The sequence below is a fragment of the Micromys minutus genome (assembly GCF_963924665.1).
Source record: "Micromys minutus genome assembly, chromosome: 11".
Lineage (NCBI taxonomy): Eukaryota > Metazoa > Chordata > Mammalia > Rodentia > Muridae > Micromys > Micromys minutus.
Window position 1 is genome coordinate 42,627,550 of NC_137980.1, and position 15,596 is coordinate 42,643,145.

Below are 15,596 nucleotides of genomic sequence, written 5' to 3' on the forward strand. Positions count from 1 at the left end.
TTCATCTCCGGTGACTGCGATTGGTAGTGCCTAGAGAGTCTGAAGGTTTCATCTGGGTTCAACAGAAAGGAGTGCCACAATAGATTAGTGATGCCTGCTGTAAGGGTAGGGTGGGGGACATGGTGTACCACACACTTGCAGTGGTGTGGCTGGACCATGGGCTCGGGGCTCAAGTGTGTGTGGATGTCCTGCCACAGTCCCATTTCCTTAGCTCCAGGTCCCTGTGAGCTGCATCTCTAACGAGTAGACAGAGCCTGTTTTGCAGTACAACCCGCACTTCTTGGGATATTCAGTAAATAATAGCTATCAGCTAACACTGCTTTCACAGAGCGATTCGCCTTTATCCTCCAATCCCGGGAATAAGGAGGGCAGGTGTTACTGCCTTCATTCTGCCGACTGGGAAGTAAATGCAACAAGAGACAGTGACTTGTCTGAGGCTCTGTAGTCAAAGCTGAGACAGACCTTGGAACCAGAACTCTATGACGTTCCTGAACTCAGCATCCACGGCTTTCTTCGGGGGACAGTCTCTTCCTGGAGACGTGCTTGACAGCTTGAAATCGCTCTCATGGGCTCTTCACGGGCTCTCTCTTAAGTGCTGACACCCCCATTTTGCAGCAAAGGGAACCGAGGCCCAAGAGCAGAGTGGAAATAAAGGTGTCAGGGCATGCAGTCTGTATCCCAGATCTGGGGCTTGAAGGGGAGGGGGGGTGATAGCAGAGAGAAAAGGAGGGTGGTCCCCAAGGGTATCCTTTGCAGAAGGCAGTAAGCAGTAAGCAGGAAGTCTCCGACTGTCCTATCGCAGCCAGAGAGAGTATGGCTCAGCAGCCCTAGGGCCCAAGCCAGGAATCAATCGCTGGCCTCGGCAGAGACGACTTCTAAAGATGTTTTTAATTAAAGTCCAGGAAGATCTATAGGTGCTACATCCCCTTGCCTAGCAACAGCATTAGCTCTTGCTCCCTGGCTGGAGGGACAACTGGATGGGAGGTTTCTGCTGGGAACAGGAGGGAGAAGGCCCTGGCCCTTTGGAGTCGACCCCCAGGGATCCCAGGTAATCAGGACAGGGAGGAGTAACCATGTGCTCACTTTGTCTCTTCTATCAACAAAGTATTTAAAAGCTGGCAGGGTGGCCAGGCAGGTAAAACCAGAGGACCCAAGCTCTAGCTCCGGGAACCATGTAAAGACAAAAGAAGAAAACCAACTTCACAAAGTTGTCCTCTGACCTCCACACACATGCATGCCATGACCCACACGCAACCCCCCCCCCCAACACACACGCCACACATAAAAATGAATAAAATCTAAAAACACAACTAAATAAATAAAAGAAAACCAATCTGTCCAAGCGTGAGAACCAACTCTGTGCTAGGCTCTGAGCCAACATGGCACCCAGTGCAAAGCTGATGAAGCCACCATCTTGCCCTCAGGGGCCTAACACACTGGGCCCTTGTAGCTATCAAGTGAACGAATACAGCTAAGTTGCAGGCAAAGACGTTTATAGGTTGAGGAGGTGGCTCGGTGAGTAAAGCGCTTGCCATGTAGACATGGGCACCTGAGTTTGGATCCCCAGCCCCCAGCCAGAAGCAGCATTGAACCTCCCAGATCCTGGGGCTGCAGAGACTGAAGTGTCCCGTGGCTTGCTCCCAGCTACTCTAGCTGCATTGGTGAGCCCCATGTCCCATGAGAAACCTTGTCTCAAAAAATGAAGTGCATAGAAATAAGAAAAGACACTCTTACATCAGCTCCTGCCCCTCCCCACCATTGCCACATTTGCCTTCTGCCATTGGCCAGACTATATTGCTGCTGTGACTGACATTATCAGTGTCCCAAACATACAAGGTCACTCACTGGAGTCCACATTACAGCCTCACGTGAAGGCTGAGAGGACAGAAGATCTTATGGGTTTCAATGTGGGGTATCAGGAAAGCCCACTGAGGGCGAACATTAGGTACTCGCACTGGTTTTGGTGTTTGTTTGTTTGTTTGTTTAATGGACAACCCTGTGGCTGGGATTCATGAGGAAAGACAGATTGAGGGGACAGAATGAAGGAAGGGAGTTCAAAGGGTCCCTCACTTCTTAAGGCCAGACCTCCCGCTTCTGCCCCACGCTCTTCATTCGGTGACTCTAGCTTGCTACGTTTCTGATTTTCTACCTCTTTCTGCCATAACAGCTGTCCCACTTTCTGTCCCTAAGTATCTATCCCTCATCTCTCCACCCTGACCCACTTTCCTGCCCCTCCTCTTCTGTGTCACCTCCCCTGTGGCTGGTCTCTGGACTGGCCTCCTCCCCTGTTCTACAACCTCCCCTTCCCTGGTATCTACTTCCCCGCCTCTCCTCTGGATCGTTTGTCTACATTACAGCGCCCCAGCTGGGCAGCTAGAAGCAAGGTCAAGGCCAGCCCAGTCAGCCCACATTATAAGTGATGGTCCAAGAGGGAACTGGGAGGAGGCAGGAGGGCGGAGTTGGAGAAGGGGCTTGTTTCCTTCATAATCCGAGTGTTCCTAGGGACTTGACAAGTGGTTTTTAAATTTTAATAGAAAGCATTCCACACGGTGCTGGCAGCAGCAGGGGGTGGGGATCTGTTTTTATAAATGTTGGAAAAGCTAAATGTAAGCCCAGGGTATCCCCAGGCCCAGCAGGGCAGCATGGGATGGAATGGATGACAATTAGAAACATCTTCATAATAATGACACTTGGTCTCCTCAGCCCAGGGAGGACTCCGAGCTTTGCCAAAGCGCTTAATCTCGTTAATCTCATGGGGGGGGGGGGTTGTCTTTACATCCTGGATGCTGGAGAGAGAAAATACTATTGGCCCTTTACAGATTTAGGAATCTCTGGGATGGGGGGGGGGGTCCTGCAGCCAAGTATGGGGCCTGGGAAAAGGCTGGAGTGAGAGTTTACTCCTGTGCCCTTCCAGCTACACCCCACACAGCACCACCTCCTCCAGGAGCTTCCTGTACCTCCTGCAGCTTCCTGTACCCCACCTGTGTTAAGAGACCAGATAGCCTGTGTTAAGAGACCAGACAGGAGAACGGCATCAGAGCCTCCAGGATAAATCAGAGCTGTGTAGCAGGCAAGTCCCCTTTCTCTGATGTTGGTGTCCAGGGGTCTCCTACTCAGGGCCAAGGACATAGCCTGAGTGCCTTCTGACTAACCAGAGAACTGAGAATGAGCTCTAACAATGTACACATTGAATATCTGGCACCGTTGGCCTCTTAAATCCATCATTTGTAAACTCCAGGGAGTCTCAGATTACACAGAGAGAAACAGGCCAAGCAAAGGGAAGACTCCGATTGTCCCCAGAGTAAGGTGCGGACATGCTGGGATGTGACCCAGGATTGTGCTGCTGAAACAGCTACGATCCCTGGAAGTGGGAGGGACATAACCTCTTTGAAGGTCTCAGCTAGGAGGAGCTTTAAGGACCTAGGGAACCCTTCACGCGGCAGGCTTGCTGTTCTTCTCTATGTCACCTCCTTGTCACCTTCCGTGCAGGGCCAGTGTGACATCCTAGCCAGCAAGATTTGGGTTGGAATCACTCCCTACTGCATAGTGGAGAAATTACCTCAGGATGGCACTGGACACTTCTGATACTCTGTTTTCTTACTGGTCAAGTCAGGGGCCAGGCCCACACTGCATCCATCCTGAGCCCTGTAGGGAACTTATAAAAAATGCCCTTGCCTGAGCTCCACCTGCAGAGTCCTATTTAATTGGTCAGGAATGAGACTCGGCATCAGTTTTATTTTAAAACTCCCAGAGGATTCTAATGTGTGGCCTGGCTGAACACCATTGGAGTCTGTGCTCTCTAAGGACCAGACTTCCCATATTTAACATTCTGCGTGGATCCCTGAGCCCCGAGATCCCGATTACCCAAGAATCAGGCCCTTCCTAGTCCAGTCTTAACTTAGGCTCTTAAAAGGTGCTTAAGCATGGGAACCAGGCAGAACCCTAGACAGCAGCCCTCCCTCCCATCTCCCCAGCCCAGCCCATTAGGGACCTGAATCTCACCCCTACCTTCCTCTCCTCTCCCCTCCCTTGTTATTTCTTAGAGTCCTCCCCTGCTTTCAGTCACCAATTTACAACAACTCCAATAAACCCCCTCCTTCTCCCTGGGAGGCAGGGCATATTAGTTTTGACACCAGACCCACCCTGCTTTGAAAATCCTGCCTCACCAGACAACCAGGTCAGTTGGAAGAGTACTGTCCTTGGTGTTGATCTCAGGAATCTGCTTTCTAACGGGATCTGTCAACAAGTTCTCTTCATTTCTGCCTCACAAAGGAGGAAACCCAACAGGTTTGCTAAGAGGTGAAGAGGTTTATTGTCCAACTCAGCCTCAAGATCCTCATCTGCAAAGTAAGTTTTTGTTCTTTTCTTGAGATAGGACCTTACCCTGTAGCCCAGCCTGATCTCAAGTTTATGGTAATTTCCCGTTCCAGCTCCCTGAACTCTGGGATCATGGGTGTTAGTAATCTGGCTCTGGAAATCTTAACAGACCTGACTGCAAGGCTTTTGTGTAGATCTCATGTGGTGGTGTATTAAAAGCACCGTGTGTGGTATGAAGTGGTTGTTCTGCACACGTAGTGTTATCACTGACGTTTGAGCAATGATAACTGACCGTGAGTCTCCACTCCTGAGAACTGCGTGTCGACTTTTAGCAGTCCCGGGGATCATTTGACACAACATTGCTGGCTAGATGTCTGGCCGTGGTGTGAGTTCTGACAAGAAAGCCGGAAAACGAGATTTGTTTCCCATCTGCCCCTGCATCTATGTCACCGGCTTAACTTGGGGACAGAAGAAATGTGATGGTACATCATTAGCTGCTGGGCAGAAGCTATGGTATTTGACCTGGGGGGCAACACCAAAGTGACCTCACAGTTGCTTCCAGCCTGGCACCCTACTGTCTGCCAGTTCTGGGGGAGCTTCTGACTGGTGTGTGGGGAGTTGTGTGGCCTAAGAAAGCCATTTCTTCAAGGGCCTGGGGGAACTGTGGTGAATCACTGACCCGTCACCATCCCCATGTGTCGGCATTAACTGTAATGGCTGCCATAAAGAATCTCAGATTGGGGAAATGATTCCAGCATCCCCAAGGGAATCCCTGGGATGCAGTCAGGGAGAGAGAGAGAGTGAGCTCAGCCATGTCCCCAGGGAGTCACTCAGCCCAGCATTGTGACTTGCCAGTGGGATGGAAGGAACAGGCAGGGAAGAGACAGAGAGACTGCCTCGTGTAACAGTTACACCAGCCCTATTTATCGAGCACCCATCGTGAACCTGACACTTCATGTATCTTCTCCCACTCCAGTGCCTCTGTGAGGGAGGCCTGGACGCACTGTTAGGGGTGGGGGGTAGCGCTGGGGGGGGGGGCTCCTGAGCCTGCCGCTTGCAGCTGGTCAGTCTAGCTGCTGTTATCTGTTCTTGGTTCTGAAACAAAAGGCTCCTCGGCATGATGTAGGGATCTTGGAGGAATGCACAAGGGAGCTAGTGGCTCATCTCAGATCAAGGTCCTTCAGCATGTCAGGCCACTTCCCCCAGAGTCATTGTGCCTGTGCTGACACTGGTCCCCAAAAGGGCTCTGACAATGTAGTCCTGTGTTCAAATTCCACCATGCCCTCCCTCTGTACGCTCAAACAAACCTTTTCCATCACCTGTAATATATTTCAGAGGTCCGTTGTGAGTCTCTGAGATGCTACATGGACTACCGATGGACTAAGAGGCTGTGACTCTAGGTATACAGTAGGTGCTCAGAGGGAATTTATTATTCCCTTCCTCTGCAACTGGAGCTGTGCCCTTGTCCCTGCGTTGGCAACCCATGACCACCAGCACCACAGGGAAGAGTTTGTCTCCAGGTGTGCTGGCACATGAGCTGTAGCCAACAAAGAGAGGTGCATTGCAGGGCCTGCTCGGGAGGATCCAGCAGCGAGGAGGGGAACCCAGAGAGGAAAATGCAGAGGAGAGAAAAAATAAATACATGTGTCTGTCTGGAATGATGGAAGGCCCCGGGCTAGAGGCGGGAGAGGCGGGCAGCAGGCTGGGCTCAGCAGAATTGCGATACTGGCATTTGCAGACTCCCTCATTAGCCAAGCAGTGAACTGCCCTCACCTCCCAGTAGGCTGTTTGCTGGTCCAGAGAGCCCAGCTCAGGCCTAGGAGGGTCTCACCCGGGTCCCCAGCAGGGCATCCAGCTGAGGACATCACCTAGATGTAGGATCTCAGGACTCTCCCCTTTGGGTTTTGTCCTGAGCCCCCCAAACTCTCTCTCTGAATCTTCCATCTCCCCCATATACACACCATTTTTTTTCTAGAAAGGTTCCCATAGACCTCCTGTCTGCCCCTCCTCCACCGCTCCAGTCTCACGTCCCAAGCCCTGCTTTCGTCAAATTGAACATGATGTCAAATTAGAGCCATCTCTGGGACAGGCCAGGAGAAGCTCCCAGTTTAATGAGGCAGCGTCGAAAATCAATAACTTAATTGCCGCTGTTTGATGGACTTTTATCCAATTTATGCTCTCCCCAGCAGCCTACGTGCAGAGCATGAGGAAAAGTGTGTGTGTGTGTGTGTGTGTGTGTGTGTGTGTGTGTGTGTGTGGCTTGAAGGGGGTAGTGCTGCCTGGGCATTGGTGGGGAGGGCACCATGGCCTACAGATGACCACTTTCCAAAGGGAAGCTAGTCACTGCCAACCTCCTGCCTGGGGGCCAGGAGATGCCAGCTTCTGAGGCCTAGCGAGCTTGGTTGTACTTCTCTCTCTGCTGCAGAGATGGAAGACTGGTGGCATAGTCCAAAACGAATCCAGAGGGGCTGGAGTGACTAAAAGTCCCCAGGCGTCTGCTTTCTAGTCCCAGTTCTGACTGTGTCTCATAACTATATGGATAATGACTGTTATCCCTGCGTCTGCCTTTGAGGGACCGCCCTTGCGGCACTGGGAATATCAAATCTGTTCTCCCACTTGTCCTGCAGACCAAGGACTGGCATTCTGCCCGTTTGGGAGGAGAAACTGAGATTCCCTTGCTGGTCCTTATATCTGGGAACCAAGGAGTACTTGAATCCAGATATAACTCCATGGCCCCCTGCATCCCTAGGGAGGCTATGGGTCAGGAAGCAGGTCGGGCCTCAGTTTGAGCAGGGCTATGAAGTAGGTGTCCAGTGGCCTCTAGTAGATTCCCAAAGGATCTCCTAATCTCATGGCTTCCCTAAGGGAGGGGACGGGGCTGCAAAGTTCCAGGTGACCGCTGTATGACCATTGTCTTGCTTGGTCCCCCGGGCCCAGGCACGTCCGTGATGCAGGTGCTGGCATCTGACGCTGATGACCCCACTTATGGCAGCAGTGCCCGGCTGGTGTACAGTGTGCTGGAGGGCGAGCACCACTTCACAGTGGACCCAAAGACAGGTGAGGGGCGTGGCTGGACAGGGGGCGTGGCTGGGCAGGGGCGTGGCTGGGACAGGGGGCGGGGTCTGAGACACATTGCCCAGGCAGGTCCCAGAGCTCGCGAGCCCAGCAATGCTGAGGAAGCACAGAGCATTTCTTGGGTCCCAAGAGACTCTGGGGTTGTGGGAAGGTGGGCAGCCACACAGGAAGAGGAGAGATCAGGGAAACGTGGGTGGAGTCTCCTGCAAGGAAAAGGAGAAAAAAGGAAAGGCAGGAGGCACAGCTGCCTACACCCTGTAAGAGACTTTGTGTATCTAAACTTGGTCCCTTGTCCTTGGGACTAAACCAATCCCGGGGTGTTATGGAATCACGGGTGTGTTCTGAGAGGAGCTCCTTTTAAGCAGGTATCAGACTCTGCTCCCACGGCAGGTGTTGATCTGATGGAAAGATGAGGTCACATTTCCCTATTTACCCCTCACATGCATAGGCACCACCGAGCAACAGTGAAGCACCCACCACTCCCTCCTTTCATTCACCCTGAGCTTAGACCCTGATGGTTCTCTGAGGTCCCTGGCAGAGTGCCAGTGAGGACAGAAGCTCAGAGAGGCAGATGACTAAGCGGAGGCCACAGAGCTGGAGAGCTGCTGACAATGATTCCGCAGGATGTTCTCGCTACCCCTGGGATAGGAGGAGGAAAGCGGGACGGTTAATCAGATGTGTGCTCCTCGGAACTGTGGGGGTAGGATTTGCTGGGACATTTAGGATTTGAAGTACCCAACAACGAGACATCAGATTGGCGGGAAGGGAAAGTACTCAGGAAGAGGGCATGGCGGAGGGGGATGCTGAGGCGGGGAGGAGACAGGGTTGGCAGTGCTCAGACCTCAGGATGAATCTATGGCCAGTGTGTGTGGGCGTGCGTGATGGATCTGGCTTTGGTTTTCTTGTTCGTGTGTTTGTTTAGTTTGGTTTGGGGAGGAGAGGGAGGAATCTAGTCTATGAGCTCAGTTTAATTGTGTTCTCTTACACATAATATCTTCATTATTCTCGCCTCCTTGCAAAAAGCAATACATTTCAGAAAAACACTCAAACGCTAAAGAAACGCTAAGAAGAGAGCGCCCCACTCCTGGTCCTCAGCCGCCGCAGCCCCACAGGTAGCAACTGGTACGCACAGTCTGCACAATTTCAGACTCATTCGCTTGAAAAACATTAAGTCATTTTGAAAATAGATAGAACATCTCGGGGTTCAGAATTCAAAAAGTTCAGATGAGTATTTAGCAGCAATTCGTCACCTCATCTGGTCCCCAAGCCACCTTACCTGTGTCCCCAAGGCAACCAATGTAATTTTCTGGTGGATATTTGCAGAGCTATGCTATGCATGCACGAGGAGGGAGGGCATGTGGGTTCGCCTTCATTGCTTTACTCACAAGGTAGCTATAAACACACCTTACCCATAGCTGCCGCTTTTGCCTAACAATACATCTTGAAGATGGTTCCATATCGGTCCATAAAGAGCGCCCTCATTCTTTTCCTTAATGCCTCTTATGGATATACTGAAATTTATTTCAGTAGTCCCCTCCTGATGGGCACGGACCCCGTTTCCAATCATTCCCTGCCACAAACAGTGCTACCGTGGATAACCTCACACATACATCACTTTGTGCCCGTGGGAGTGCATCTGCAGGGTAATTTTCAGGATGTGAAAATGCAGGGTCACTGGGCGCATGCATTTGGAATGCCAACAGATAATACCTAGAGGTGCCAGATTACCCACCCTGCCCTCCGATTGTGGTGCCCAGGTTTGCTCCTCCTCACTGACGCCGCAGGTTCATTGATGACTTCTGAGCTGGGAAGCGGCATGCTCGTGTTTTCATTTTAACAAGATTCCTCTGGTGGCATCCGGTGAGCTCGGATCTGAGGCAGGAATCGGCAGCAGAGAGGGCCCAGAGCCCAGGTGTCCGGCACAGAGCCCCCAAAGACAAAAGTCAAAAGCCGATACTTGCCTAATACCTGCACGATACCTTAACACCTGGCTAGTTAGGAGGCGGGGGTAGATGCAGGGTTGGGAAACAGTGTGTTGAGATGCTCAAGAAAGAGAAGGAGCATCCGTGAGATTCTGCAAGGGGCAGACGCTAGGCAGACCAGAGACGCCGAATCTTCCCTTGCCCTGGTCTCCTGTGGTCAAGTAGGTCTGGGTGCCTCCCAAGCAAATTAAGAGAACTTTACAGGGGAGGGATTGACCAACATGTCCCAGAGGCTGGAGCAGAGCTAAAGAATCCAGTGTCAGACTGGAGAGATGGCCCAGCAGTTATGAGCATTGGCTGAGGACCCAAGTTCAGTTCCCAGCACCGCATGGCCTTACAACCTTCTGTAACTCCATTCCAGGGATCTGAGCTCCTTTTCTGGCCTTCACAGGTACTGCATGAACGTGGCACACATACGTGCACACATACGTGCTCACAGGAAGCATTCCTACATATAAATAAAAGTAAAGTACTTTAAAATAAAAATACAGCTACAACTATGAGGGAAGAGGTAGAAAGAGACTTCTAGAAGTTTCAACCATCCATCTGGATCATGAACTAGCATGGAGCTCTAAGACTGATCAAGGCTTTTTACATCTCCCGTAACTATGGGAGACTAGGCTGAGGGAGGAATTAGAGGTTTTAGCCTGCCCAACATCTACCCCTTGCAAGAGCTCAGTGTGCCCACTTTTCTCTCAGTGGCCACCCCTCCAAAAGACTCCCTCCCGCTACCCTGTACAGAGAGCCTGTCGGAATGCAGGGTGAGACTGCTTTGGTTCGTTCAGATTCGCACTGAGTGGTTACTATGACCTGAGCATTCGCTGAGCGCTCCGGAGACAGCAGCAGATTATCCAAGGCTCTCTTCCCCGAGCCTCTGTTGGAGAAAGCAAACAAGCACACGCTGATTCAAGCCTAATGCTGGGTGGTGGTGGGTTCTAGCAAGGAGCAAAAAGGCTCAGAAGGAGATGCAGAAACTGGAGCAGGCTTTTCTGTGATCTTGGAACACAGGCGCAGTTGGGAATTTCTAGGGATCCACAGGGCGGTGCTGAGGTCAAGGAGTATGAAATGTGCTCAGCACAGCCCTTGCTGCAGGGAGCCTTGAGCTACCTAGACACAGGCCAGAGTAAGATTATGGGTTGGTTACTTTGGGGTGGGGTAGAAGGGCCAAGATTGAATCTTGAGAGATGGCAAGGACAGGCAGATTAAAGGTTAGGCTCCACAAGGTTGAGGAGGCTTCTGCTTTCTAAGAGGCACTGCCCACTGCTCAGAAGGGTCAGAGGGTGTAACAGGTGAGAAGTCCACAGGCGCAGGGAAGCAGAAACAGTTTGTTGGGAACCAAAAATAGGGAGTCCTTTCAAATTGGGTGGAGGAGCCCCTGTGGGGTTCTTGATAGACTCTCTACTGCTGGATATGAATGGGTCTACTCTGTCATTTCCCAGGATGCTTTGGATACTCCCTATGTACCCCAAGTACCCCAGTCCCCGCTACCACAGCCACCCTGGCACCACTGCCAGCCCCAGCTCCATTTCCCTAGCCAGGAATACTCCACCGATGCAGGGCTATATTTAGCCGCCACTGTGAGGTACAGTCTGTTCTCGCTGCGCAGCTAGCAGGGAGCAGAGCCGCAGAGACCAGAGAGGAAGGTGTGAGGAAGGGAGGAGGAGGAGGGGCTGCGCCACAGGGCCCAGTGCCAGAGGAGGAATTAACTTGTGTGTTTTAAAGGCCATGCCTGCCAGCCAGCCCCCCACAGGGGCGACAAGGATGGCATTTTCGGGCTAATGAGGCATCACGCAGGCTCCAGGGCCCCTTCTGCAGCATCTGGAGGAGATGGAGGGATTGGCAAAGACAACTGGATCTGGGGACTCTGGGAGAGAACGAGGCAATGGGCACCGCGACCAGGTTATAAATGCCAGCCCCTGCCTAGCACCACCTCAGCATGAACTGAGAGACGCCCTCGAAGATAGCATGATCTTGACTAGAAAGTCACACCTGTGCCAAGGACGGTCATTGGTCCTGGAGGGGATACAACTCAGCCTTGCTGAGGATCTGCTGTGTGCTGGGTCCTGGGGTCAGCGTGGTGAACTCAGCACCACTTTCGTGTACCCTTGTAGATTTTTCTCCTGACAGAGAAACCAGAAACAGCCATCTAGGTGAGGAGGGCAGGGAGGAGGCAGAAGAGGTCACTTGAGCAGTCTGAGGGCTAACTGAACACTTCACCCCAAGCCCTGAAGATATCTTTAGACTGACAAAAGACTAGCCTGGATCTCCACGTCCTGGGGCTTGTTCATAGGAGTGCCCAACCAGGATGAAATAAAATAAAATAAAATAAACGTGCAAGGAGCCTCCGAAGTGTAGGAGCTGAGGCTGAAGAGATGATTCTGTGAGTATGCTTGAGCCCTGAGTTCAGATCCCTAGAACCAAAGGTTAAATGGAGTAGGTAGTAGTAGTATGTGTGTGTGCTTGTGTGTACACACTTATGTATGTGTTACTGCATTTGCAGGTGTGTATGTGTGTACATATATGTATGTACATGTGTGCACATTTGTGTATGGGTTTGCAGGTGTGTTTATGTGTGTGTGCACATGTGTGTATGTGCTAATGCATTTGCAAATGTTTATGTGTGCACATGTGCGTATGTGTGTTTGTATGTGTGTGCACATGTATGTGTATATATGCACACATGTATATATATGTTTGTATATGAGTATATGCATATGCATACATGTGATCATGTGTGTGTGTGTATGTGTGTATATGTGTGAGCATATACACACAGGGTCCCTTACTCACCACTTCAGACCCCAAGCTTTTGCCTACACGCTTCTGGGAGTTCTCCTGTCTCTGCTTTTCATCTTACCTTAGGACCCTGAGGTTACACACATGCCTGTGTACACACACACACACATACACATACATACACACACGTGCACACACATACACCACACACACACACACACACACACACACTATTTAAAAAGTAAGCTATGCTCCTAGAAGCCCTGCCTCCTCTATGCCTCTGCAGCCCCAGGGCAGGTGACTTCATCTCTTTTTTGCTTGCTATGATATAATGCCCTAGAGGGAAAAAAGACTTAGTCCAGAAAAGGTGTATTTTGATTGGCAGTCCATCACGGCAGGAAGTCAAAGCAGCAAGCACTGGAAGTAACCAGTCACGTCGCATCTCTAATCTGTAACTAGAGAACCAGAAGAGGGCTAGTGCTCCTTCACCCCCTTTCCCTGTTCTGTGCAGTAAAAGAATGGTCCCGCCCATAATTAAGATTGGTTTTCCCAGATCAATTGACCTAATGAAGATAATCCTCCTGCCTCCCAAGCAAATCTGCAACCCGGTAAGAACCCATGAGAACCCATCACATGTTATGAAACCAGGAACAGACTCGGATAAACCCCAAGAACTTGTCCAAAGTCAGGGTGGTGTGTATCCATGCCTGTGACTGTCTGGCGCAAGGTTTTAAAGATTTATTTGTCTTACGTAAGTACGATGTCATTATCTTTAGACACACCAGAAAAGGCCATTTGATCCCATTACAGATGGTTGTGAGCTGCTATGTGGTTGATGGGATTTGAACTCAGGAAGAGCAGTCAGTGCTCTAACCACTGAGCCACCTCTCCAGCCTCCGAGTCAGGCCTTCTGCTGCTCCTCACATACTATGCTGTGCACTCCCAGCGTATCACAGACCCTCAGCAAGTGTCAAGTGAATGGACAAGATCGTGGGATTTGACCATGATTTGGGAATTTTGTTCCTTCCTACGCTCTCCTCCCTGTGCCCTAGCCCTCGGGACATTCATCTCCCAGGATCTGACAGGGACTAGCTCCGAGACTTCAAGGCGTAAGGTGGCATTGTACCAGCATGTCACCTCGCTCCGTCCTTTCATGTACTCTAAATCATCCCCAGAGGACTGAGGACATTGTACATGAAGTGAACGTGGGAGATCGGCGTGTCACTCATGCTCGAAGGGTAGCATTGAGGGGAAACCATGGGGTGCGTAGCGCAGGCGCAGTTACTGTCTTCATATTTTCCTTATGTAGTTGGCTGTATCCGAAGAGGACGAACCTGCAAATTTGAAATCTGCTAAAGCAGACACAGAAGGCTCGTATGACTTGTCACCCTCACCCCTCTCTCCACTAAGGGTTGAGGAGTGGAGTCCACTTCCCCAGCCTTGAAGCTGGTGGTTTGCTTTGGCCAGATAGAAAGTTACAGAAGCGTTTACATACAGATTCATGTAGATCACATGATTCGTTCTTAAGAGACCTTTCGTTATTGTCTTGTGTTCGTGTGTAGGCATACGTGTAGAAGTCAGAGTGTGGGTGTGTGAAACTGGGTTCTCTCTTTCTACCATGTGGGAACAGAACTCAGGCCGTGGGGCTCAGAGGCAGACTCCTAGAGCCGCTGAGCTGTCCCACCAGGCCTTGGCCTTGTACAACACGGCCCTGAAACCTCACAGAAGGGTGGCAGCTGACTGGAGGGAGAGGAAGCCCATGTGTCCCAGCAGACAGTGAGTATGGGGTCACCAGGACCTCTCAGACAAATGACCCTCCAGTTAGGCGCAGCTGCATGAATTAGCCCAGATCCAGGCAGCTCTGGAACAGCTAAGCTACCACGTTCCCCTATTAGTTATGTAAGGCTAAGTACCAAACGAACCCAGACTTCATGGAGCAATGGCTTATTTTTTTTTTTGTCACAGCTGTGATGGGCTGGGCAGTTCTTTGGGGGAGGGGATTTGTGGGACAGCCCTTGGATGTCAGGCATCTGAAGGCTGACTCAGCTGGCAGGCCTAGGCCCCTCCCCAGTATACCTGTTCATCTGCTTCAACAGTCTTTCCCAGAGAAAAGACCCCATCACTCAAGACTTAACAGGCCTCTGACTTGCCCCCTAAGCCAGAGCACATCATACGCCCAAGACCAGAGTCATTGGGTAAGGATGGTCCAGGGTTGTGTGTACCGGGCAATGTGTTTCGTCAGAAACTGTCTCCATAGCAACTTTGCATAGTGTATGACTCAGGACAGGGTCCAGAGGCCACATGGCCACTCCAGGGTTCCTAGAGGCTCCTGAACCACAGTCTCTATGAGACATCATGTCCCCATTCCCTCTGGAGCTGGAAGTGGTGGGGACAGCAGGGAAGCTAGCTACATAGGGCTCCCTTCCTCACCTGCTCAGGTAGAGCCACTCAGAGACTGGGGTGCTGAGCTTTGAGAGCTGCTGATCACTCAGTGTACAGTGATGTACAGTGGCCGGTACTAGCTAGTACAGAGTTCCTAGCCGGCTAGTCAGCTCCCTGCTGGGCACGGGGCACACTTCTGTGCTCCGGTACTTGGGAGGTAGACCAGGAGGAGCAGGAGTCCAAGATCAGCCTGACATACATGAGCCCCTCTCTCAGAACAACAGAGTCAGCTCTCTTCCTGCCTCCCTGCCCTGGATCTTGCCTGCTGGCCCAGTGGCCACCACATCTGTCTACCATTTGTCCTTGCTCCTTAGCTGCCAGCATCGGCCACTCCCTCTGGCTGTGACAAGCATTTTCCTTCTCTTTTTCTGTCTCCCTCTCTCTTCTCTCTGGTTCTGCCTCTTTCCCCACGTCCCTTCTCTTTTTTTGTCATGAGAAACCTCACCCCCACCCAAAAGTCTCTCTCCCCTAGTCTCTCTTGCTGTCTCTCCCCAGGTCTCTGTCTCTTTCCCCAGGGTTTTTGGCTTCTCTTCCTCCCTTTTGCCTCCCTCCCTTCCCCTTTTGTTCTTTCCTTCCTCCTCCTTTGATCACAAAAGCAGATCACCCTGAGCACTGAGAACCTCAGTGCCTACCCACAATTCACACCACACACATTGCACATATCACACATACAACATAATACATACCACACATGAATCACACATACCACACATACAATACACATCACATATATACTATACACACACATCACATACTATGCACATATGCATACTATAATACACACCACACAAATACATACCACATATACACACCACACACACACACACACACACACACACACACACACACACACCAGCCTCTCCTCCTGTCCCATTACCTTTACTGAAACCTGGGGACTTGAGGACATCAGGAGTCGGGACAGGTTTTATGGGTGCATCCTGCAACTACTGGTGCATGACTCCACCTGGTGCTCAGGCTCAGGCGCCACCTGTCACCACCTGTGCTTGGCAAGTTGGAGGGGGCATCAGGAGAGGCTCTGCATGC

The 15,596-nt window shown here is 51.2% G+C and overlaps 1 protein-coding gene across 1 annotated transcript in view; it reads left to right on the forward strand.

Annotated features, from left to right (window-relative positions):
- Positions 1 to 15,596, forward strand: part of CDH22 (cadherin 22) — a gene marked incomplete at both ends in the record, with an annotated part of 64,214 nt that overhangs the window by 16,146 nt on the left and 32,472 nt on the right. Inside the window, one exon of the mRNA XM_080925716.1 lies at positions 7,255 to 7,374. Within this exon, the coding sequence (XP_080781842.1) occupies positions 7,255 to 7,374 (120 nt within the window). The remainder of the gene's footprint in view (positions 1 to 7,254; positions 7,375 to 15,596) is intronic.